Genomic DNA, 26,814 nt, shown 5'->3' with positions numbered 1-26,814 from the left:
GACATAAAATGATACAGGTTCTAACAGAAAGAAGTGATACACATATATCGTATGTACGGAAGTGTTTTAAATAAGAATTATATTTTACTAGAGACCTGCAAAAGATCTGAGCTCTAGTTTCCCTTTTAAGAATACCCTATGGATATGTGTTGTCAATTGCATATGCATAGTGATGGGTGAATCTGACCCAATTCGCTTAGTCATAATTTTGAGACAAAACCTAGCGAAAAATTTTGCTCAAAACTACTTATGGACTGTGGCTATCTTTTTACTGTGACCCTCAAATAACTTATAATACATAAATTGTTGATTTTATTTGGGGCAAATCTGACATCAGGACTAGTTACCATACATGTGTGATGTGGAGTGTGCTTTGTTAAATGTGAACATGGTTACCTCTGTTGTAGAATATGTTTTTGTTGATGCAGGGCATTGTTCAACCCAATGTGGTGTTAGATAACTACAGATATAGTGACCACTTCCGGTCACACTTTAAATTGGAAAAGGGTGGTTCTTCCTCTTTGGACTCCTCTTCTAAACTAGGTTGATGTGTCTGGAGACCTAATGTCAACAAGCCCAGCAAAGAGTATGCCCTAGACAACCATCCTAGAGAAAGCTGGACAATAATGACCCCGAGAATAATGTCTAGTCTCAACCGTCTCACCCCCTTCCACTTCCTTATTACTAGATTTATATATTATTTATATTTATATATTTACATATTAAAGTTAAGCTAAATGTTGAAAGGCAGCCCAAGTACCAATAAAGTTAAACTATAACAGAGCTTTATGACACAATACAGATGCGCACATCTGTGATTTCTAGATTTCAGAAACTATTTTGGTGGGCCCCTGAGGCAAGGTTCTCTGGTGGGAATATAAGATAGTAAGGCAAGCTATAAACTAAGATAGTAAGGCAAGCTATGAACAGCAGTCTTGCGCCTCACCTAAGGATTGATAGCGGGAGGTAGCTCTCCTTAGGCATCACTGGCCTAAACTGAAGGGACTGCAGTACTGAAGGGATTCAGGCTTAGCACATTGTTCCCATTGCTGGTAGTCTGAAATGGGCGTTCCTACATTTGCTCCTGGACTCCCTCAAAGGCATTAGTGTCCAGGCCAACAGTTACCTACCAAGTGTCTCCACAGTGTCACCGAACCCTGCTCTACCTGTGACTGTATCTGATACATATACTACCTCATTGATCTTTGAGTATTAACCCTGTGGCATGGTTTAAATTAAACCCTCTTTGTTTCATTGCAAGAACCTTTGACATCCTATCTTTGTTCATTTTTGCAGCAGAGCTGTGTAGTTGCACAGTAACCTCTCCCTTCCTCCTACAATTAGTGAGGGCCCATCTGTGAGTCCAGTGTGACCCATGTTCTATCATCACAAGCTGAATAGAGCACTTTTAGGCCAATATGGCGTTACATATATAATGTGGAAAACTTCTGTAAGTGTATAGCGTCATTTTTAATCCATGTAAGGCCTGGAGTTCCACAGAATCACACTGTCTGGGCTGTTATATTCTTTATTATAGGCTAGTTGTTAAGTGATTAGCAGTTTTATACCCTATACTCTGCTGAAAGTAGCTGATTGTCACATTAACCTTACACAGGATCAGGAGTTAGACCACAGAGAGCAGCCTTAAGTATATTATTTGTGTGTGTGTCTGAAGAGTAGCAACTCTAAAAAGACCTGCAATCAATTTACTAACACGGGGCAATCTGTTCTTTTATCATTCTTACACTGGTAACTGTGTGTGCTGAAGTGTGTTCATATAATTTTATCTGGACCTGCTAAATGAATAACCTGTTCATGCTGTGCCACCTTCTGGTTAAAGTGAAGAGGTGCATAAGTATTTTTTATTATTTCATACTGAAAGTTTTTGGGATTAACTTTAAAGTAATAGGACATTCTAATGTTAGAGCAGAAGATAAAATGTGCTTTTAGTTGGGCTGCCAAGTCCTAGCCAGTTTCCTGTTGTCTCCCCAGAATCTGTATGTATTTGTACCCCACAGACTGTCTCCCTACAGGAAATGTGTATGCCTTGACAGATTATGCATATGCCTTCACTCACACACTGCACCCAGATGTCTGTGTGTATACTTTACTCTTCACAGCCCACTCATTGATGACGCCTACCTTCAACTACTTGCAGGTGCTCAGAGGGCCAGGGAGGGAGGTCAAAAGCCATGCTAGCGGCTTCGCGCAGGGAGCAGGTCTGGGCCAACGGAGCCCGAGGAGGCTGGGGCCCACCGGGTTTTTTCCTGGTGTCCCAACGGCCCAGTCCAACCCTGTCTATGCAGTTTATGGTTAGCAATGCTACCTTACCGTACTGGCCTTCTCTGTTTGGTTCCAACCACTATCTGCAAAGATGTTTGCTCTGTGTACAGTATGTTTGGGTTTCCTCCCATGCACCAAAACACACAGAAAGAGTAACTGGATCCTAATGAAACTGACCCAGACTGGTGAAGTTAGGATCAAGGCTAAAAGTCCCACTGATGCAAGGACTGATTGGAATGAATACTCATGTGCATCATATCAATCTTTATAAATAAATGTTATTAATAAATGGATTATGCTATTAGCTTCACAACCTGACCCTGGGTGTCTGCCTTAACCTTAATAAGTCTTCCAAATGTCTGTCTTCCTCTCCACAGGCTGTCCCATAAGCCTATGTGTATGCCTTTCCCTCTGCATGTATTTTTTATTCATCAAGAGCACCAACCACACCCATTTGGAGAAGTGAATTATACATTTTCATTTGGAATCAGGTGCCAGATACAGGCATGTTCCCAAAGAAGGCCATATAAAATATCCATGGACACATTTTACTTTACAAATATATTATTTGTTTCAAAGGATTTTAAAAAAAATATATTTTTAATATATAAATACTATATATTTTTAATATTGCATGTGTAAATTTTTCTATAGGTTTCCCTCACCCCAAAGTAACTTGGTTAAAGAAGGAATATTCTCTGGCGAACAATTCTTTTCTACTCTCCAACGGTTCCCTAATGCTCACCAACGTATCAGATGGAAATGAGGGAACGTACTTCTGCATAGCAACCAATGCCCTTGGAAAAACGGTAGCAATGTCTATGCTTCGATTATCAGGTTAGTGTCTGACCCGCTGCTGCATTCTTACTGTATGACAAAGCGCTAGCCTATTTTTCTAATCATCTCGGCTTTTATAGCATTCTTGGGAGAGAATTGTTGGGTATTTTTTTTCTAAACACATTGAATGACTGAGAAGCCGGCCTCCTTGCTTTATATCCTTGCTTTGCAGTTGCCCTATAAATCATAAACCAGCATGCAACATTTTCCCCTAGCAAGGTGGGAGTGTTTGATGTGTCTGTTCCAGTCTGTATGATCGAATTCTACTGGGTGAGCTAATGAAATTCTAACCAGACTGTTTTGAAGTTTGAGACAATATTCATAATGGTTCTGGGATTCCTCATTAGAGGTTGTCAAAAAAGTGAAAATGTACAGGCCCTACAAAAGGCTGGCTATGGCAACTTCATTTTTTTTTTCACTGTGGTGTACAATGACTTGGGAATGTTGCCTCTTCCTGACATTTTCCATGTAACCATTGTAGTATGAGAGGGCACTTGGCACAGAGGGAATTTGCAGTAATAAAAATGTAACAACAGTACTTCTATCCAGCTCAGTATGGGCCTCAACCACGAAAAAAATCAGACACCCTCCAGCATATAAACCTTCCGGGTTATTAAAAAATCTCTGGTTTCCAATTTGCCCAGAAATAAATAAGCAACTGATTTTTATATAGGTCACAGAATGCAAGACTCACAAGATGAACAGTCCAAGGGGAAAGGCAGGCGGAGAATTATGATGGCTTCTGCCAGTGGCACTCATATTCTGGGTAAAGCGGGAGACCTCTTGCGTATAGGTAGGTCAAATGAATGTGTATGTGCATGGGTATTTGTTTTGCCCTTCTTTCCCATTTATGCCTGTTAGTTACAATATAAATTTTCATTCCTGAACCAGGCAGCTGTTATCAGGTTAAATTCCCATTTTTCTGTTGTTTCTCCAACTTGCAGTACAGCAGTAAAGAGTGACTGAAGTTTATCAGAGCACAAGTCACATGACTGGGGCACCTGGGAAACTGACAATTTGGCTAGCCCCATGTCAGATTTAAAAATTAAATATAAAAAAAATCTGTTTTCTCATTTGAGAAATGGATTTCAGTGCAGGATTCTGCTGGAGTTGCATTATTAACTGATGCATTTGATTTTTTTCCCCATGACAGTATCCCTTTAATCTGTTCAATGAAAGAAGAATGGAAGACAATCTCTATGTATAATTAGAGTATACAGTATTCCCCAAGTTCTGCTGTGTCTAGTGCTAAATGTTTTTATACACAGCAATCCTTCATAATAACAGGAAAACATTGATGGGGGAATTTAATAAAAGTCGGTAATGGAAAAAATATTCGCAATGCAAAAAGTTATGACTCTGTGCGAACAAATTTTCCTTTGCACAAATTTAATATAGCTGTTGCGAAACCAGAAACTGTTTAGCGATCACTTCCGACAGTGGAAGAAGGTTTGAATATTACATCGCAAAATGTGAATTTTTATTCTTATATGTGCAATTTGTTTTGCTCTTTGCGACTTTTATTACATCCCCCCATTAATGCCTTAAAAAATGTCTCAATGCCTCTCTACACACCTACTGATTTTGTTGTAGGTTGCCCAGTGCAAACCAGCCTTCGGAATGCAATACACTGGTTTTTTGGATTGCAGCCCATTGAAGGAATTGAAGGGTTCCAATACAGAGTTCTAGTCTCTGGTCGTGTTCTGGAAATATATCCCTTATCTGTGCAGTCGGCTGGAGAGTACAGATGTTGGACTTCGAATAATTCAAAGGCGATGTCGGCTTGGGTGAATGTCACACTGCAAAGTAAGCTTGTAGGAGCTCTCCAGCATGTCCATATTGGTCTTAGAGCTATTATTCTGCACAGTATTAAACTGATTTATTCTTATGTAATGCCATCAACATTACTCAGAGATTACTATCCTTGTTTTAAAGCAAAAAGTTGAGCTTCTACTCAGTGGTAGGACTGTGTGGATTATGATTTGCCCAAGCGTGACACCAATGTGTACATATGTGGGTAAAGCAAGGTGTGTCCAGCAATCAGCAGTAACTGGTGTAGCACCCTGATAGATGAACTCACAATTGAAATTAAAGTTGAACTAAACCCACCGTTAATCAAAAAATCCCATCCCCTTCCATCCATTGACCCCCCTCACTGCTTTCTCCCTCCTTAGTAACTCAGTGGAAAAAGTATCCCTGTCATGTACCTTGGCATAATTATGCAGAGTAGTGCAGCAGAGCTCTCCGGTGTCATTTTGTGTATCCTCGGATACTCCTCTTTTCCTTTGGCAATCTTCAGAGCTTTCTGTACATGCTCAGTAGGCACAAATACCAGAATGGTCCCAACTATGCATGCGCGAATAAGCTCTGTGCCGGTGCTTACTTCTGCGAGGAACCAGAAGATACAGAAGATGGCGCCGGAGAGCTCCACTGCTCTACTCTGCATGAATATGCCAAGATACATGACAGGGACACTTTTTCCACTGGGTTACTAAGGAGGGTGAAAGCATTGATGGGGGCCAATGGATGGAAGGGGATGGAGATTTTTGATTAATGGGGGTTTAGTTCTCCTTTAACACTGCTGCTACAAGACAAGAATGGGATCCATTATCCAGAAACCTGTTATCCAGAAAGCTCAGAATGATGGGAAGCAATCTCTCATAGACTCCATTTTATCCAGATAATCCAATTTTTTCAGAATTATTTCCTTTTTCCTCTAATAATAATAATAATAATAATAATAATAATAATAAAACAGGACCTTGTACTTGATCCAAAGTAAGATATAATAATCCTTATTGGAAGCAAAACCAGCATATTGAGTTTATTTCTTGTTCATTATTTTTTAGTAGATTCAAATTATGGAAAGATCCGTTATTCAGAATGCCCCAAGTATGGAGCATTCTGGATAAAATGTCCCATACCTGTACTGGGTCTGTGTCCAAAGTTGGACCCAGAATGGGCCGTAAGGAATTCTCAAGTTTTCAAGGCACATTGGCATAGAACTCCAATACATTGCATTTGACAATACACAAATCACTTCTATCATCTCAATCATACACTGTCCCTTACAATTCCATGTCAGAACAAATGCTTCATAATCATCACATACTTTTATGCTGATGATCCCGGTAAAGTATATATATAAACCACTACAGGTGATTGACAGATCTAGGGAGACTTATTGGTCTCAAAGAATACAGTAATATCCTTTACCATTAAAAAAACTGCAGTGTGAAAGGACCAACATACAATGCCACATCAATAAAAGATGTGGGTGGATATTAGTAGGGATCAAAAGCTGGTGTTGAGTTCAGTACTGAATGTTTTTAAAATGCCAAGATGGATGGCCAGTCATATATTGTACTGTGGCCCCAAGTCTCTACATATAGCACTAATGCATATCCTGAATATATACAGTTTAAAGGAGAAGGAAAGCTCCAAGACAGTTTATTGCCAATAGAATAGCCACAATAGTGCAAGCTAGAACGCTAGATTTATTCTGCAGAATGCTTTACCATACCCGAGTAAACAGCTCTAGACACTGTCTCTGTTTGTTTAGGATAGAAGCTGCCATATAAGCTTGGTGTGACATCACTTCCTGCCTGCTCACTAACAGCTCTGAGCTCAGATTACAGCAGGGATGGGAGGAGGGAGGGGGAGAGGAGCAAACTGAGCATGCTCAAGGCCGTGCCCTGGAGGTTTAAGCTGAAAACAGGAAGTCTGATACAGAAGCCCACGTGTACACAATAAAAGCAAAGAAATGTGGTATTTCTTTTGACAGAGGACTCAGAGTAGCATTACTTTGAGGGTTTACTGGTGTATTTATATAGACCTTTCTGATAAAGCTTACTTAATTTTAGCCTTTCCTTCTCCTTTAAGGAGTAGGAGAGATGTGGTTCCAATTTGGCCTGTGTAACATGGTGCAAAGGTTGGCTTGACTATAAAACATTTTTTTTCCGCTTGAATTGAGTTTTATTATTTAATTGATTAAAAAAAAGTTTCCACCATAAAACATGAACTGGAGCAGTAACTTTGTAAAGAGATGTTTGATATATATCCCCAGTTACACACTATACTACTTGCTAATAGCATGCAAAGGCCCTTTTAGCTATTTTGAGCCTAAGGACTATTACATCTGCTTATGCACTGAGACATATCATATTACTTCTCTTTCTACTCTACTTTATTGCTGTATTAAAGAGGAACCTGCAGGGTTACACTTATGACACAAGCATCTAGCTTGACAGACTATAACTAAGTGATTGGTACAACCATCTTTTTTCCCTAGGAATAAAAAGGATATTACAGCATTTATGTTTAAGGCAATTTATCATTAACAGTGAAACTTTCAAATCATGAATAAAACATGACAAAAACATGGGCCTCTTTGGTGAAATAGAATTCCTAGAACAAAATGTAGAAACAATGAATTAAGGACCCAACGACTGTAGAAATAATGAGTTTGTGGACACAGCTGGTTACTATCGGTCCCTACAGAAAAATCTGGGGCTTTGCAATCACTTACAGATCAGTCGGCTTAGTTAAGTGTTCCATCTTAAAGAGGAACTAGCACGAAAATTAAAATTTAATATAAGCTTCAGCATAATGAAATAAGAAGTTTTATAAATATATGAATTAGAAATTCTGTACCATTTCTGAAATATCAAGTTTATCTTCACTATCACTCTCTCAGCATTTGCTTCTCTTCATTCTCTCGTCATGCAGCAGTAGGGTGTCATAGATTCATTGACAGTTAGATCCAATATATCTTTTAGGGGGCTCCTTTTGCCTAGAAGATGTGTTAGAGCTCACTCTGTTAAAATCACCAGACATCATGTCTCTCTACAGGCAGGATTTGTGCAAAAGGCAATTATTTTGTTAGATTTTGTTTGTACTGGAATCAGTTATTTGAGTGAGCTCTAATTCATCTGCTAGAAAAGGAAGCCCTCCTATAAGATATATTGGATCTAACTATCAATGAATTTCTGACACACAACTGCTGCAAGGTGCAATATTTTTAGGTGATAGTAAAGGCAGTGTAGCATTTTATATACCAAATTGTCAGTTCATATCAATTATTTCACGATAAGCTTAACATAGAATGTTAAAATTGTAGTTCTGGAAGAAAATTAGAATGTATATATTGACTAATCCATCTGGGAGAGCTGTATGGTTTTAAGAAAGACACAATTCCTATGATATTCTATTACTGCCATCTACCATGTTTCTATAAAAATAGTGTTTTCTTTGGTTTTTACAGGTTACCATTTAGAATATGGAGAATGGACTCAGTGCTCAGCTCCATGCGGAAACAATGGCACCCAGAGCCGCACACAACAATGTATTAATGCCAAGGGGCACAGAGTGAATGACTCATTGTGTGAACATCTTCATCCTTTAGTGATTATGTCTCAGACATGCAATAGAAAGGACTGCCCAGCAAGGTGAGCCATGGCTTTATAAGCATTATATGTATTTGTGTTTTTGCAAGTACATATCTTTTAGGGGAAAAAATAGAGGCTTTTGTTTAAATGTGCAAATTCGAGTTTGGATTTAGTTCAGCCTTTGCACTTGTGCTGTCTGATTCAAGAAAGATAAAATGAGTGATAAAGAATATTTCTAAACACATTTGTACCAGGTCTAATAACCCATAGTATCCAATCAACAAACAACATTTACTTGTCACCTAATTCAAAGCAAGCATATTATTGGTTGCTGTGGGTTACTAACAAGGGCACATACAAATATTCTATCTTTCATTATATTAGCTCTTATGTGAGTAGTGTTTGTTGTGTTCTCTTCTAGATGGTTTACAGGTGCTTGGTCTGACTGCAGCACCTCATGTGGCACAGGAATCCAGCAACGACAAGTGACTTGCCAACAGACAAAGTCCGATGGAAGCATAAAAGTTCTTTCTTCCAGTTCCTGTCAATATGCTGACCATCCAGTGACACAAAAGCCATGTTCTTCTGATGCTTGTGTAGACTGGATTTCTCAGCCCTGGGGGCAGGTAAGAGTTCATTGTGGCTGATTGTTTCAAAGGACAGAAACAAAGATGAAAAAACGGCTTCCTGTGGCCTTTGTTGCCAGTTGCCCCTTCTGTTTCCAAGATGCCCCATTTTTGCCCCTTCTGTTTCCATCATGCCCTTCTGTTATCATGATGCCAGGAGTCTGTGGTTAGGTTTTACTGTTAACATAAGTTGGGGATCTTGTCTTGTGATGTAGGGTTTAGATACACTGGTGGTAGGTTTAAGTGTAGTGTAGTAGTAGTGTAACTATTGATACAAGTACTTCTGTAAATAGTGTCAATTTTACATTCTAACATTTTGCACTTGTGTTTGTAATTGAGCTATAAATTGTATTAATTCCCTTTATAATCCCCAAAGCCATGAACTTTATGCAATCTGTGTGCAAGCTTTCCCTGTGTCTGTACACATGTTATACTCACGAGATTAGCTAAGAAACTGAGAAACATTCTTTAATGTTCAAAAAATGTATTTATGAAAATTACCTTTCTAAAGTTCCCTTTTATAGAATTTGAGATGTGTGGGTAAAAAAAATATATCTTTAGCCAGCATCACATACCCATCACTCAGCGGCAGGCTGATTACTTTCATACCCTGGCATGCATATTTGTGATTCTCTTTCAGCCACTTACTGCAAATATGTAAAAAATAAACATTGCTATAATGTTCGTCATTCTTAAAATGATTGTGCTTTATTGCTATACAGGCCCTTGGTAAATGAGAGCAACAGCAGATCCAGTTGAAATCAAATAAATACCTAGTTAGTAGAAAGCTTATGCTAAACATAGGGGGTTATTTACTAAACTTCGAATGCAAAAATCATGAAAAATTTGTGATTTTTTTTTTTTTTATAAAATTGGACTTTTAAAAAAAAAATCTATTTTTCAGAATTCATTAAACCCCAAGGATGGAAAAGTCCGATACTGAAAATCCAGCATCTTAGACCTGTTGAGGTTGCATATAAGTCAATGGGAGAAGTCCCAGTGATTTTTTGATGTGCACTGGGTTTTTGCCAATACCCCAAAGTTTTCTTTGGGGTATTGCTGGGGTATTTTCTAATTTTGAGTTTTAGGGTGAAAAATCTGAAAAAATCTTGAAAATTGGATGAAAAATCTTTAGAAAAATTGTGAAAATCAAATTGTTCACGATTTTTTCAGACTTTTTCCCCTATAAACAAAATTTTCGGGAAAGTGTACTAATAAATAAGCCCAAAAAACCCGTGCGGATTTGGTCTGAGTTTTTTTTCCCAGAAAATATTGAGATAAATTCGGACTTTGATAAAAAAAAAACCCATAGTGTTATGCCCTCTGTACTGGATGTGTGCATAGGTGGGGGAGTTATATGTGTAATTTGGCTGATTTCTGCCCCTATGGCTAAATTATTTCAGACTATGGCCTAGCCATCTGTTTTGTGCTATTCTGTGTGTTACTTACTAAGCCTATACCCAAGGGTGAATCATGGTGACTGCCGTTGTGAATCAGCCATACGCCCCTTGCCCAGTTATACTTTTCTGATGCAGTGGATTTAATTTGTACAAGTATGCCCATTCTAACACTATACAAATATATTTTTTTTCAGTGTTCGAATCAGTGCATTGGACAAGGAATGGGGTTGCAGCATCGACAAGTGTTGTGCCAACACCACAATGGCACTACGGTGCCGGAAGCTTCATGTGACAGGAAAAAGAGGTATTTGTAGGCACTTCAGTTGTTTCATGGCCATTTGCGGTCATGCAAACCTTTGACTTTCTACAGTTCTACATTGTTTACTACAGAAAACTTTAAATGTTCTGGGAATTATGCTATGTGTATATAATGATCTATATTCTTAGACCGTTGCAATTGTACACATATAAATGTATAACATACAACATTTCTGGTCTTTGGAAGAGATATATGGGAGTTTTTGTACTCAAACCCACAGGCCTCTATATGGATCTGAAATCTAGTACGTTTACCTTATTTAACTAAACTTACAGCAGAGGATAGGCAAACTATTCCTTCCAGAAAAGTGTGCCCAGCAGTACATCACAAGGGTCAGATTCCACAATCTAATGAACAAACTGAATAGGATAGAAATGGTATGCTGTTGTGATGATGGAATCTGGGGGCAGAAATATGTTTAGAGATATTGGGGCAAATTCCCTAAAGGGAGAATTTTCACCAGCGAACGATCCTCCACACTTTTCGCTAGCAACGGCCACTTCTCCCTTTAGTAAATTGTTACTACTAATTTATTGTTTTGCTGTACAGTGCTTTGCCCTCAAGGAGCGCTTTACAAATAAAAATATACATACATACATACAAATCTACCCCATTGTGTTTTCTCTTTTCCTTACAGGCTAGCAGCCAGAAAAACATGTTCGTCTGAAATGTGTGATGTGTATTGGAGGACTGGCCCCTGGAGACCCTGCACTGCTGCGTGTGGTAACGGTTTCCAGTCTCGGAAGGTAGACTGTGTGCACAAGAAGAACAGCAAAGTGGTGGCTGACCAGTACTGTGTGTGGAAACGGAGGCCAACAACTTGGCAGCACTGCAAGGCCACAGCCTGCGGAAGTATGCAAATGTTTGGCTATTTTCGTCACTGACACGCTAACATTACAGGGGTGTAGAACTGCCAGTGCAGAGCAAGACAGCATTCACACAATTTGGCATTATGTTATACAACTTGCTGTGTGTTATCTGCTTTCTGATTTAATGGGATCTTTTATTTTTCAGAGGGAGAGTGCAAGGACACAACTCACTACTGTACATTTGTAAAACATCTTAAGTTATGCCACATAGATCTCTACAAACAAAGGTGTTGTGAATCGTGTAATGGAGCATAACTCTTCTTCTGAAACAAACAAACAAACCCAAACTGAAGAGATACGAAGAAATTCTACCAATGTGTATAAAGTCTGTACATAGTAAAGTTTTTAGCCAAATTGGCACCAAAGGGATCCAGATTTGCAGTATCTATAACATAGTCCATCCTTTGTTAACTATTCCCTAGGGATCTCCTGAACACTAACAATGAAAGCACATTGTGTGAAGTCTTTTTTGTAACTAACCCGCTTATGATGAAATAGGTGTGATATTAGTGTATGTAACTGAGCGCCACAAAGTGGTTAAATGGGATGTGGGTGTATTGAAGAGGAGCTTAGCTCTCTGGATGTTGCTACACTTTGGGCTGGCTCGGGATGTAGGGAACGTTATGAAGGAAACACCTGTCCTGATTGAGAGAATAACCCTTATATGCAGAACTTTCATTGGTAGAAACTGGGAATATTCAATGCTGTCTGATCATCTATCCTCCTGTGCATTGGCAGGACCTAAACAGATTTTGTTCTGGATGTTGTATTATATGATATTCTATGAAGCGATTTCAGTGGGGATATTTCCCAATAGCTGCCCAGAGCAATACTAATATTGGTCAAAGCAAGTGGTGCTGGATTATGTGGATACCCAGGCTGGTTGACCAACTTAATTGGCCTATCAAATGAAAGTCTCCCTAAAGTATGTCATGTGAGGAGACCTAACAACCACTGGAGGAAGTAGGAAGTAAATTGTCCATGTTTATTTTTGAATCACTTGTCCTGTAGTAATTAGACAGCATATATACACAATATAACCACAGGTCTCAATGTATAAACAATTACCTCCATCCCCTAACCCAGATATATTAGGGTTAGTAAGTGTTGCACTTGATTTATCTAGCTGAAATGATGCATGGAATGCAAAATGCAGCGGTGAAATGTGGGGTTTGGAGTGGTGACAAAACTGAGTAGAATCACTGGTGGAGAAGTGAAATCCTGCCAGAAACAGAATGAACTGGGAAATGGCAGAATGTTCACTGAATAGAATCACTGGTGGAATAGTAGAATGTTCTTATGAATAGAAAACAAAAATGATGAATGCAATATAAAGACGCAACATCAAAAGTTACTTTGATGGAGAGAAGCTTTTATTATGAATAATCTGTACAAAGAAATATATACTAATAGAGTTGAGTGTATACTAACAGAGTTGATGGGGGATTAGTTCTGCTTACTCCAGTTCTACATAGCCAGCCAGGGATTTCTATGCAACGGCATCAGATCCCAACAGGTAGAGCAGGGGTTTCATTTAAGCCTTTATGTTTTATGAATGAACTTTGTATCTGTGCAGTATTTGAAGGAATCAGTGCGTTCAACAAACTATGCAGCGGCAGATTTGTTGCATTAAATATGACATCTGCAAATGTCATACATGTATTTTAAAAAGCAATTGAACCATGGGTACGGGTTTTATTGGGAAATTGTGCTATACAGAGATGGTGGAGACATTAAGAAGGGATTGAAGGGCTCTACTGAGCCAGTGCAATTTTAGAAACAGCTTTAAAAGCACATTTTCTTACTGAACCAAGCCTAAATTGGAGAAAGTAGGAAGGCACACACTATAATCACAAAATGGCTCTAATCCATTTATTTTAAGCCACAGATGTCCTGAAGCAAGGCCTACCAGCACAGGGATAGGTCACTTACTAGGAAGCGACACCGTTAAGAAGCCTCACCGCCAGTGCCTGACAGTCTGCCAGCTGTGCTAAGCTGGGAACAAGGACTAGCTCAGCTCTGCAACTTTTTCTTCAGATCCCCAAAAATCTTATGAACAAAGAAATGAACATTTTGCTTTACTTAATGTACCTTAATGAGCACATCAGGTCAGAAATGGATTGGCCTTACCTAATTTGTGCAGGAGATCATAGAGGGCTATGCAATGTGAAGTTCCTCCTACCCTTTTCAGCATAGCACAGATTGCGGATCAGCCAGAACAAGGATCAGTGCACTCAGGTAAGGCTTCTGCATGGCAATGTCTTCTACATACAGGATTCACCCTAGCCATTACAAGAAAAGAGGATTTTCAATAAAGTGATTGAAACATGAATCAGTTGCAAAAGTGCTTCAAAATCCATTTAGTCTCAGTTATGTAAAGGTTTAGATCATCCCCCTTGAAATGTTACTTGCAACTACTCTTCCCTTTAAGCTGTGCATTCATATGCATACACACAAACTGTGACATCAGTGCACAAAACATAATGGAGAGCCCCCACTTTTCTAATAGTTAGTTTTGTTACACAAAGTCTACAATAAATGAGAGGGAACACTCAGAACAATGCAGAAACTTGCACTGCACAACAGTGAGCCTGAAATGTGTGTTCACGACCAAATCAAGATTCAGTGGCAGAAACTGCTTGGTGAATAGGGATGTAGCGAACCGCCGAGCATGTGTTCGCGAACGCCGTTCGCGAACACCGGCAAAAAATGCGAACAGTTCGCGAACAGTTCGCGAACTTCGAACATCCGAAAATCGTTCGAATCGAACGATCGAAGGATTTTTAATCGTTCGATCGAACGATTTTCGTTCGAATCGAACGAAAATCGTTCGATTTTAGCGACCGAAAGGTCGAATGGTCGAACGATTTTGACGCGAACGCCTATTGGCGAACGTCGCGCGACGTTCGCGAACTTGCGGCGGACGCGAACAGCCGATGTTCGCGCGAACAAGTTCGCCGCAGAACAGTTCGCTACATCCCAGTTGGTGAATAGAAACATTTTCCTTTGAACTCAGCACCTTGGTGCCAGAGCGGTTACACTGGATGCTGGTGCCACTTTCATCTCCAGGTGTTTGAAAACAAAAATCTGCTTTCTGTAATATGTTGCTATGGGAAATATTTGTTTTCCCAACTAAAGTAAACCTGTCGTTGTTGAGGGGCAACATTAACTTTATGTCATAGGAAAAACACATAATCTGGGTTAATAAGAACACTCTTTCATGATATTCATGCAATATTTCTAGTTAGGCGATATCTAGTTGAGCTCAAAGCAAGTCAATAATCTGAGCCCAAGTTATTAATTACAGTGAATATTTATGCCCCAACTAAGGAGATTATTAAACAGCAAAAACAGTGACCAGCTGCAAAAGTTGATTAAGTTACTATCTCAAAAGTAATTCAAAGCTGAACTTAAAGCTGTGCTATAGACCAGAGAAAAATAAGGCCAATGGCACATTGGGCAATTTCACATGTTTTGTTACCCAAGTGGTTTCCATCTCAGTTGGCTAATATAACATGCAGCAGTTTCTCTGATGACAAACCTTATACTTTTGGGTGTTTTGAAACTGAAATCACCTGTAATACACCAGGCAGTAGGTAGTCAATGCACAGGAAATTAAGCTTAGCTATCAATTCAGCCCTAGTAAGCAATGAATCAAGTTTGAGATCTTTAAGGAGTTATGATTTACTTGAACTGGTCAATATGACTCAAATATTGAGTTCCAAAGAAGATAGGATTGTGATATAAAGGGAGAGCCATTAGAACATACAACATGGCTACAGTAGAAAGAGTACAATATAAATGTGAGTGCAGTCCTGCTCCCATATGATCTCCTAGCAATACAGGTATGGGACCTGTTATGCAGAATGCTCAGGACCTGGGGTTTTCCGGATAATGGATCTTTCCGTAATTTAGGTCTTCATGCCTTAAGTCTACTAGAAATTCATTTAAACATTAAATAATCCCAATAGGCTGGTTTTGCCCCAATAAGGATTAATTATATCTTAGTTGGGATCAAGTACAAGCTACTGTTTTATTATTACAGAGAAAAAGGAAATCATTTTTAAAAATTTGGATTATTTGGATAAAATGGAGTCTTTGGGAGACAGCCATTCCGTAATTCGGAGCTTTCTGGATAGCTATATATAAATATTTTAGTTCTCACGACTCTACTAGAAGCTACAGTATATGGAAAAAGAAACTGCCATAGCTACGAAAATGCAGACTGTTGTCAATGTTTGCTGTACAGTAATAAATTAAAATCAAAATATTTTTTAAAAAATTATAAAAAGTTTTAATTTCCTAGTACATGCCTTTAGTGATGTGCGGGACAAGAAAAACTCGACTTGCACCCGCCCTAGAGAACCCGCACCCTACCTCCTATTTATATACCCCCACCTGTGGTGTCATGGAAGGGGGCAGGGCACGCTGGAGTGAGTTTATAAAAAGGAGCACATCCAGGTGGACATGGACCACTAAAAGGTAGTGGCCTGCAAACATTGTGCAGAAGTCAGCCTGAACCCATCCATCGTGTGGATCCTGCAGGCTTCGGGTTGGCATCACTACACCCTTTGTTCTGCTGCAAACAACTTCATACTATTTTCGATATCCAAAAAAAGGGGCTTATGTGGGGAGGGGGACATGTTTACTAACATTGGAGATAAATAATGATTGGTCGCCATGGGCAACATCTCCAGAGATCTCTGGAGATATTTATCTCCAATGTTTGTAAACACCCCCTAAATATTTCACAATTTAGTGGAAAACAATAATCAAACCTATCTGTGAAACAGATTTATTGAGCTTCTATTACTGTTTGGTGTTTTATATAATCCCAGCGTACCACTTAAATTGACATATAAAGAGTTTTGCACAACAAGGTCTTTTTGCTTACAAATAAAGTAAGCAAGTGGTTAAAAAAAAAATCTCTTAGTATTTTCATCTGCTTTATGTGTGAAACAGAAACATAAACACCTTAACAGGACACAATAATTGGTTTGTTTTCACCACTGCTCATGATCTCTGTAAGATCTGTCTGGCAGAGCCACCTCAGAAGAGTTTAGGTCATTACTAAACCCAAATGAACCTCCGTATTTAAAAACTGTTGAATTCATGTAAAAGTCAGTGAGAGCAAAATATGGCAAATTTAACGCTTTTTTTTTATGAGTGATGTTTTTTTTTCACTTTTTTGACCCTTTTAAAATGAAAAATAGAGAACAAACTTGAGGTGTTTAAGTTATTTTTTTATGTTTTATCCAGATTTTTACATTTGGATTACGGTATTTAATAAATAAGCAAACATTTGAATTTGTTAAAAGAGTTTATTCGTAACAGAAATAAAATCTAACATTACACACATTCAAATTTTGATAACTAGGCCTTTAAATGGATTATTTATAAAAATCCAAATTTATCTGATTTTTTAAAATAAAAAATTCCAAACAAACTACAATCCACGATGTGACCTTATTTATTATTAAAAAAGCGCGATTTAATCGGATCGGGGGGAAACTCGATAAAATCAAGCGAAACCTCAAATTGCACGTTTGATTCACAGTTTTTTCCAAAATCACGCAATTTTTTCGAGCTTTTTCCCGCAAAGTCAGAATTTTTCAGATTATTGCTCAAAATAGTTGGGCTTATTCCAGCACAGACTGCAGAAACTTCCAAATAGGATAGGGACCTCTCCCATTGACTTACATACAACCTTGGCTGGTCTGAGATGACAGATTTTCGGATTCTGACTTTTTACATCCTCGGGGTATAATAAAGCTCAAAAAAATTTTTGTTTTTTTTCCCACTAAAAATTAGTTTTTTATAGTAAAAAAAACTTGAATTTTTCAAGTTTTTGGCATTGGGACTTTAATAAATAACCCCCTAAGAGTCACAATACAAGCTTCCTATCTGACTGGATCTTTTTGTCCAAGTGGGCACATACAGACCAACTAACTAAGATGTCGTATAAGGAGCCAAGTTAGCAAGCCTGGATCTCTGGTGCTATACCCCCAGTGCTCTAATCTACCCTAACCCCATAGCTGTTTACTTTTTTAATAAATTTCATGTCACATCAGGAGCAAGGTATTTTACCTACAGTTTTTGGTTTAATTTATTACTAATGTTTGTTAAGCACCTTCCACTGATTTATGTTGTGGATTTACTTCTGGCTTGTACCCCCCATTTTTAGGGCACTCTTCACAAAATTGTCTTTAGGTACAGTGTCTGGATCTGCAAATACTAAATACTAAGCCAATGAGTACTAAATATTATCAAATGACGGCTAAATTGTAAGTAGGTATCCATCTTGGTTGCCTTGACTTGGCTACCTAGCCACTTTTTTTAAAGGAACAGTCTGCTCTTCAAACGGCTTGCTCACTGAACGTTAGACAAGAACTACTGTACACAAATACTCCAGTTTTTTAAATCATTAATGGGTCTTGATTGTTATTAGAGATTTATAAATTAAGAGAGAAAGTTTGTAAAATACAATTGTACATATTTATGGTCTGATTTAAGTGCAATACGTTGTTCTGTACAGTGTGTAATAAAGATTTTGGAACATATATTTTCTTATTTACTAGATTGCGTCATTGGGTTTCCCCTACTCGTAATTTAAAGTTCAGATATGCCAATTTTTGGCACTTTTTGTTGCTACGACAAATGTGTCTTTGGTTAAGTATGCATGCAATATGGAAGCAGAAATGCTGGAATTTGTTCTTATAGAAATGAATTTGACATTCCCATTAAGCTTATTATTCTTATCATAAGCAGTAATCAAAAATGTTTCTTTCAGCAACACAATTACTGTATTCTGTCAATAAAATATACCTGCGTTATTCTGAAATTTATTTTGTTCTTCTTTAATCACTCCTCACCTAGTGAAGTCATGTTTAGAAACAAATGTAATAGGCACAAGATTATACAGCTTAGCTAAGACAATACCTCCTTTCTTACATATATATGGCATATAAATGTTGAGAGAAGAAATGTTGTCATACTTTACAATATAAGTGGTAGATAACACCCACTTATTAATAGGCAGTACTTAGCTTTTCTTCAAAAAAGTCACTATAAATCTCAGCTCTTCAAACACAGCCACAAGCGTGCAGTAAATAACAGCCAGGATGTTTACACCAAGGTCATTTTCAGTGTATAGATATGAAATATGTGAACTGTCAAGGCAACATTTTCCATATTTTGGAATACGATTATCTCTCTTGATCATTTCTTGAGGCCCTGCTTCCCAAGCTCTAAAATCATTCTTCATTGTTGAATTTCCTTGGAACATTGCTTCTTCTTCCATGGGATACTGGCCTGATAGGGGCAACCAACTTCAATTGATGTGGAACATAATCCAGATGAGTTGTTGTATCGCATTCCATATGAGATGTGGGTGCTGCATACTCGTAGGATTTGTGAACATATGTGCAGGAATTGGCCATGGCTGAAAATTTTCTTGGAATTCAGTAGCACCCTCAAACCAAGCACTACTCCCAACTTTGCCATGCTCTGGTTTGCAGCTTTTAGTTATCTCTCCAAGGGCACCCTTAACGTTTAGATGTCGAGAGAAGAAACATTTAGATGATGGTTGTCAGATCCTCAAGTGGTTGGCTGCTTGGCTTATAATCTTCTTTTGGTTTTACAAAACGTAGTTCTACAGTATCTCATGGGGAACGTAAGATTTGCGATGATTTGTTGTTCCATCAAAAGGAATGTCACTGTTCTTCACAACACCAAAGGGCTTAAAGCTCTCTCTTGGTATTATCAGCTTTGGAAAAAAATCATCCTGAAAAGTGGTTGAATTTCCAAATTTCTCTGTTGGCGGTTGGTAAACACGTTCTTATTTAGCAAGTTCTCGTTTCTGAATTTCCCATGGTCTGAAATCCTCAGAAAAAATTCATTTTGAATAAAATACAATTTTTATTTTTAAGTTTTAACAGGTTTATTTCTTTCAAACTAAACTCTAGATAGAATTAATTGCACCACACAAAGAAATGTTTTTCTACATGAAAAGGACATTTTGGACAACGTGAAATTTCAGAGCAGCATAGAGAGGTCAGTTGAAGTCATCTTGGACACATTATAATATGTAATTGAAATTAAAATGCAACTATTAGATAGGTAAGTGAAGGTGAGTGAAATACATTCTTCCAATCCCGCTATGTAATTTATTGGCTCTTCATCTGACACAATTGATTTACATAGTAACATAGTAAATTAGGTTGAAAAAAGACACACGTCCATCAAGTTCAACCTTTTGACTTTTTTTTTTTTAACCTTTTTTTTTTAACCTGCCTAACTGCCAGTTGATTTAACCTTTTAGATTCTTACTAGTTTGCATAATTAAATGAAGAACACTTTTTGATTGCCCATTGTTTCAGGAATTGACTGCTTGGGTAAACCCTTATCTGAACATATTGATTTTTACTTGCAATTATTTGTGTTATGCTTTGTTAGTTGCATTAAAGCTAGTGGCCAAGATTTAAATTCAACCCAGTCTGTAATATGGAACCTGTCATTTAGGTGGGACACAGCACAGCAAAAATAATGCAGGTTTAAAAACCATAAGCTTTTACTTGAACTGATAAAGCACATATAAAGAACATTTGAAGGAATTTGTACTGAAAGCCGCTGAATTTTTTGTGCCCACAATTTGGCATCCCTTTCGGTAAACTAGGTGGAATTTGTGGCATATGCTTAGGAGTGTAGAGATTGTATCATTGGGTAGGACTACACGGACGTTTTCGGTGCGAACCGACGCGCTGCGACAAAACAATGGCGACAAATCGCATGCAACGGAAATAAGGTAATAGCAATGTCGGAAGAAGTCGAAGTGTTGATCTGACGCGACACGACTGTCAGATGCAGACGCAGCGTGCAGCTGTGCCGGTGACAAATCGCGACTGCACACAGGCTGATCAGATTCAAATCAATGGAGCAGGGGCACTGAGCAGATCTGCTTCTCTCAGCCTACAAATATACACAGTCTGACAACAGCCAGAGCATACCCATAGCATACAGGTTCAGAACCTCTATAACTATAATAATCCAGGCCTTCAGAGTTGTCACAGTAACTCTTCATCATCAATCTTGTTAGGCAATCTTTTGTGTGGCAGTGACTGACAAAGTGCATATGCTTAGTGGACTCTGAGCAGCTGTAACTGCCTAGGGCTAATACAGATTTCTAAAACATGATACAGCATTGCTAGCCTACTTTTTTGTTAAAGGAACAGTTCAGTGTTACACATCCAGTCACTCCAGCCTTTATACATTACATTTTTGGCTAACTAACTATATTAGAAACATTTTTTATTTTGCACAGCCCATCTATTTACCCAGTTTTTATTTTTATACTGAACGATTCCTTTCAATTTTAGTTTAAAACAAGCCTCCCCCATCATACACCAACCTTTATACAGGTTGTTGGAAAAGTATATAGAAATAATATCTGGTATTATGGTTCTTGCATAGATAATCTAATATGGATAATATGGACAGAGTGTGAAAGAGTAAGGTTCCACTTGGTGGAGCAAGACACTATTTCACCTGCTTGCTTTAGAGGCAAATTTATAAAAGGTCAAATTTCGAAGTTTTTAAAACCTCCCCTAAACTCCCATAAATCTGAAATATGACTAATCAAAATTGTTTTAAAAAAAAATAAAACGTTTAAAACTCGGATGAATTTAATCGACCCCGAGAACTCTAATCAAATTTGAATTGAATTTGATTCGAATTTAAAAAACTTGAATGTCATAAAGGCTGTAAACAACTCCACATTGATTCCTCTCCCATTGACTCAAACAGCAATTTGGCAGGTTTTAGGTGGCGAATAGTCGAATTCAAATTCTTAAACAGCCACAGTATGATAAATTTCAAAAATCAAATTAGTATTTTTAAAAAAAATCTAATCGAATTTGAATAACTCCCTAGTTGAATTTAACAGTTTTGATCATAAAAATGTTTAATTTTCAATTAGATCATTGATAAATCTACCCCTTAGGGGCAGATTTATCAAGGGTCGAATTGAAAATTTAAATTTTTAAATTCGAATTTCAAGTTTATTTTAGCGTAATTTGACTAGGGGATAGTCCAAATTTGATTCGAGTTTAAAAAAAAAACAATGAAATTTATGTACTGTCCCTTTTAGAATTCAAATTTGACTATTCGCCATCTAAAACCTGCTGAATTGGTGTTTTAGCATATGGGGGACTTCCTACAATCAATTTGGAGTGATTTGGTGGACTTTTGTTTTTTAAATTTGTTTTTGGTAAAAAAAACCATATCAAATTCGATTTTGAGTTTGCAGGTTGATCCTATTCACCCAAATTTGAAAAATTTAATTTTTTTAATAAATTTAGATTGGCTGTTTTTTTTTTCAAATTTCGAGTTTATGGGAGTTTTTATAAACTCCCATAAACTCTAAATTTGACCCTTAATAAATAACAAAAAGTGACTAACCAAGGTAATACAGGTATGGGGTTCGTTATCCAGAAACTAATTATCCAGAAAGCTCAGAATTACGGAAAGGCTGTCTCCCATAGGGGCAGATTTACTATAGGGTGAAGTGACTAATGCTGGTGACGATTCGCCAGCGTTACCACTTTTAGGCACTTTGCCTATTTACTAACGGGCGCAGGCGTAACTTTTCATATCATATTTTTAGTGGAAAAAGTTTCTAAGTCCCAAAAAACGCTGGCGTCTTTTCCTTTTTTCAAAGTGATAGCCTGCAAAAGTCCTTAAAATTTTATTTGGGTAACAGGGTTCCCCCATTCATTTTCTAACATATGGAACATAAACTATACAGTGGGCTCGTGTGTAGGGCATTATAACAACTCCTTATTTTTTTATTAAGGTTCCCTGGACTTGTGTAATCTAATGTATTTGCTGCAACATATACGTCCATTCAACTTTAAATTTTCCGCCGCATGCAAATTAGCCTGAGCAAAGACCTCTAACGAAGTTGCGCTAGGCAGAAATGAACGCTAGCACATCTTCGTTTTGATTGCTGAAGTAACGCTAATGAAAATTCGCCAGCCTTCGGCGCCCTCGATGCAACTTCGCATTTTAATAAATCAGCATTGTCTAAGCGAATTTTCTCCTGGCGAAGTGTAGTGATGGGTGCAAAGCCTGCACTGCCGAATTTTTGCCGCTTAGTAAATTTACCCCATAGACTCCATTATAGTCAAATAATCCAAGTTTTAAAAAAATGAATTCCTTTTTCTCTGTAATAATAGTAGTGCATTGTACTTTATCCAAACTAAAATAGAAATAATCCTTATTGGAGCAAAACCATCTTATTGAATTAATTTAATGTTTAAATGATGTTCTAGTAGATTTAAGGTATGAGGTAGGTCATATTAAATAATCAAGTTCTGCACACAGAAGATAAAGAAACACTGTACTTAAAGGTTGCTATGCCTTCCATTCTTCCATGCTGGTCATGGTATTCTTGCTTTGGCTGTGTATTTATTTTCAGATTTTTTGAAGAGAACAGAAATGTTATCAGAGCCTTGCTTTCTCCCTCGTCACTCACATCTGACTGGAGTGGCTAACTAGGATACCTGACAACAAGTATAAAATTGTTGGGTTTGTTGTCTTCTTGGAGGAAAAAACTACAGAACTAATTTATGTCCAAAGAGTGCTGCTTTGGTAGTGCACCATTTACTGTAATAGTTGCATATATATATACAAGATTCCTTAAAGGTATTGTGTTTAAAGCTTCTCTGTGCATTTCTGCATACAGGCACATGCTGCCCTGTCTTCTGAACTGAGTGCAGTGCACCTAATGACGCAGTGGAACCCTAAAGCTACCACCACCTCAAATGTGGCATGTAGGGATGCACCAAATACACTTTTTTTTTCTTCGAGAAAGATTCGGCCAAATACCGAACTGAATCCAAACCCTAATTTGCATATGTAAATTAGGGATGGGAAAACCATTTTCTACTTCCTTGTTTTCTGACAAAAAGTCACTCAATTTCCCTCCCCGCCCATAATTAGGATTCAGATTCGCTTCGGCCGGGCAGAAGGATTCGGCCGAATCCGAATCCTGCTGAAAAAGGCTGAATCCTGAACTGAATCTTGGATTTGGTGCATCCCTAGTGGCCTGCATCAATTGGTGCAGTGAACTTGTGCCTAAAGTATCAGGTACATACATCAATTTGACAACTTTACTACCTGTGCACTATGCACACTGTGCCTTGGTGAATAACTTATTAATCTAAACGACCCTTAGCACCACACAGTCCATCCGGTTCCTTCTTTAAAAATCCAGCACTCAGTGAAGAGTACAGCACCAGGACGCACACATTTCACACTGTGTGAGGAATTGTGAATGTGCCCTATAATATTACTATTTGCTAGATGTATGTTAAACATTTCCAATAAAAGGAGAAATAACCCCCCCAAACAAAAGCCCCCCTAAACTTCCTGGCATTTCCCCCTTCCCCTATCCCTCGCCGCAATGTGCATTTGTAAAAAAAAAAAAAACCTTTTAGAAAATCTGACCCTTAAAGGAGAACTAAACCCCCACAGCCAAAAGTCCTCACTGGCCCCCCTCCACTTCCCCGCCTCCCCCCTGCTCATTGTTACACCAGCATTGTATCCCCTCTAGAAATACTGACCGCACATGCAAAACAGTGAATCGGAGCACAGGGGCACCATGTTCGTCAGCCTCTGCTTCTTAGTTAAGCAAGCGCCGGCGCATTCATATATTGCGCATGCGCAGTGGGAGCCAGATGTCAAGAGAATCCAGAAGAAGCAGAGGCTGCCAAACATGGCGCCCCTGTGCTCCCCTGCATGTGCGGGTCAGTATTTAGAGGGGACACAATTCTGGTGTAACACTGTGCAGAGGTGGGGGCGGCCGAGCAGAGGGGGGACAGTGGGGATTTTGGCTGTGGGGGGTTTAGTTCTCTTTTAAATGCAGAGAAGTGCAGCGGAGCTCCCGGTCACCATTTTCCGTTGCTTTATATTGTCTTCAGGTCTCCACACGACTTGCACATGTTAAAGCTGATTCCTACTGCTCAGGTTCCGGCATGCTTGGTGTCAGTGCAGAGACCTGAAGACAAGTGACGGAAAATGGTGACCGGGATCTCCGCTGTGCCTCGCTGCATTTAAGGGTCAATTTTTTTTTCTGACTAATGCACATGATGGGGAGGAGGAAGTTTAGGGGGGGCTTTTGGTACAGGGGGTTTAGTTCTTCTTTAACATTCTAAAGAAAGTGATAAGAAAAGCTGGACTTTCCTGATTAGATAAAATTGAATTTTAAAGTAATCAATGCCTGCACAACAATTGTCATTAAGGGAAGCATTTGGCACTGAAGCTTGCCAAATATTAGGCAACCCCCCCATTGATCATTATCACACACATGACACCCCGTACTGGTGCTCATGTTAGATTGAAACTGCACTGGCCCAAGGCACATTTCAGTGAACACCACAAAGTGATCCTTTTCTTCCACTTCTTCTTTTTATAATGGTTTGACACATACACAGTACAGTGAAAAAGACAGCTTTATTCTTAAAGTTTGCACCCTACTGCAGGAAGATGTCAGATGATCGCTCTACATGGTGCGCACTGAGGAGTTCCCCAGGCAGGTGCGGTTTTCGGCTTACAGGAGCACTGGCCCGGCTATCAATTTTCAAACAGCAGTCTTGGTATCCAGATCCATTTTATGTAAAATTATAATAAGCTGCTATTTGTTTTAGGGAAATGTAATAATGCTGGCAAACGGAGGGGGTATAAGCAGAACAAATAATGCCATTTGGGTGGGGGAGATGTGCCCAAATTATATACGTGGTAAGAAAATGTAGGCTTTACATGTCCTTTAAAATGCAAATTTAAGAGCTGCTGAATAAAGTGCTAAATAACTCAAAAACTTTACAAATTAAAACTAATTACAAATTGTTTCAGAATATCACTCTCTATATCATTAAAAGTTATCCCAAAGCAACTCCTTTAAAGGGGTGGTTCACCAAATGTTTATTATGTTATAGAATGGCCAGTTCTAAGCAACTTTTCAATTGGTTTTCATTATTTATGTATTTATTATTTATATATAGTTTTATAGTTATTTGCCTTTTTCTTCTGACTCTTTGCAGCTTTCAAATGCGAGTCACGGACTCCCTTCTAAAATACAAATGCTCTGTAAGGCTACAAATGTATTGTTACTGTTGCTTTTTATTACTGATCCTTTTATTCAGGACCTCTCCTATTCATATTCCAGTCTCTTATTCAAATCAGTGCATGGTTGCTAGGGTAATTTGGATCCTAGTTACCAGATTGCTTAAGATGCAAATTGAAGAGCTGCTGAATAAAAAGCTAAATAACTCAAAAACCACAAATAATACAAAATGAAAACAAATTGCAAATTGTCTCAGAATATCACTATCTACATCATACTAAAAAGTTATCTTAACTGTGAACAACCCCTTTAAAGGAGAACCAAACCCTTAATTATAAAAACCCCTACCCTACATAGAACCCCCTCCCTACTCCCCCAGCCTTGGTGTTACCCCCGGTTAATGCCCCTACCTCTTTACTTACCCCTCGGTGCAGATTCTGTGCAGCAGAGTTCATGGCCGCAATCTTCAGGTCTTCTTCCGGTGCTTCTGCAAATTCCGTCACTTTTGGAGCATGCGCAGTTGTTACGATCCGGAAGATTGCTTCAACTGCGCATGCGCCGATCTCTTCCTGAAGATTGAGAGAGAGAAGAGGAGAAGAAGAGCTGCCCGTGAAGTCCAGGGCACAGAATCTGCACCGAGGGGTAAGAAAAGAGGTAGGGACATTTACCAGGGGTAACACCTAGGCTGACTGGAGGTTCAGCTATTTATAATATGATCAATGTACTATAAGTGGGGCTCATTTATTTGCAGTATCCCTATAGCAATGAGTCAGTGATATGTTTTGTTCAGCCAGCTGTAGGTAAAATAAAACCTATAAATGGTTCCCATGGGTTAATGCCCAGGTACAAATGCGATCAGTGTTCAGAAATGAACCCCACATAGTGTGTTTTACAATATTGTAAAACTAATAAGTGTAGTAAGCCCACAATCTACTGTATTTGCCTATCTGGATGATATAAATGGAACAATGTAT

At 38.5% G+C, this 26,814-nt stretch overlaps 1 protein-coding gene, 1 long non-coding RNA gene and 1 pseudogene across 4 annotated transcripts in view; 1 reads left to right on the top strand and 2 right to left on the bottom strand.

Moving 5' to 3' along the window:
* Positions 1-13,855, top strand: part of adamtsl3.S (ADAMTS like 3 S homeolog) — a 255,057-nt gene extending 241,202 nt beyond the window's left edge. Inside the window, exons 24-31 of the mRNA XM_018255378.2 lie at positions 2,938-3,120; positions 3,794-3,913; positions 4,714-4,926; positions 8,384-8,567; positions 8,929-9,133; positions 10,728-10,837; positions 11,490-11,704; positions 11,867-13,855. Of these exons, the coding sequence (XP_018110867.1) occupies positions 2,938-3,120; positions 3,794-3,913; positions 4,714-4,926; positions 8,384-8,567; positions 8,929-9,133; positions 10,728-10,837; positions 11,490-11,704; positions 11,867-11,976 (1,340 nt within the window). The 3' untranslated portion in view covers positions 11,977-13,855. The remainder of the gene's footprint in view (positions 1-2,937; positions 3,121-3,793; positions 3,914-4,713; positions 4,927-8,383; positions 8,568-8,928; positions 9,134-10,727; positions 10,838-11,489; positions 11,705-11,866) is intronic.
* LOC121402157 overlaps positions 1-13,934 on the bottom strand; it is a 122,932-nt gene extending 108,998 nt beyond the window's left edge. For all 3 annotated transcript variants that reach the window (XR_005966628.1, XR_005966626.1, XR_005966627.1), the window contains exon 1: positions 13,852-13,934. This is a non-coding gene — a long non-coding RNA (uncharacterized LOC121402157). The remainder of the gene's footprint in view (positions 1-13,851) is intronic.
* A 3,598-nt stretch (positions 13,935-17,532) lies between these two features.
* On the bottom strand, positions 17,533-20,800 carry LOC108712316 (annotated as a pseudogene).
* Positions 20,801-26,814: the final 6,014 nt, after the last annotated feature.

This window comes from Xenopus laevis, chromosome 3S (genome assembly GCF_017654675.1).
Source record: "Xenopus laevis strain J_2021 chromosome 3S, Xenopus_laevis_v10.1, whole genome shotgun sequence".
Lineage (NCBI taxonomy): Eukaryota > Metazoa > Chordata > Amphibia > Anura > Pipidae > Xenopus > Xenopus laevis.
This window is presented reverse-complemented; position numbering and strand designations above follow the sequence as displayed.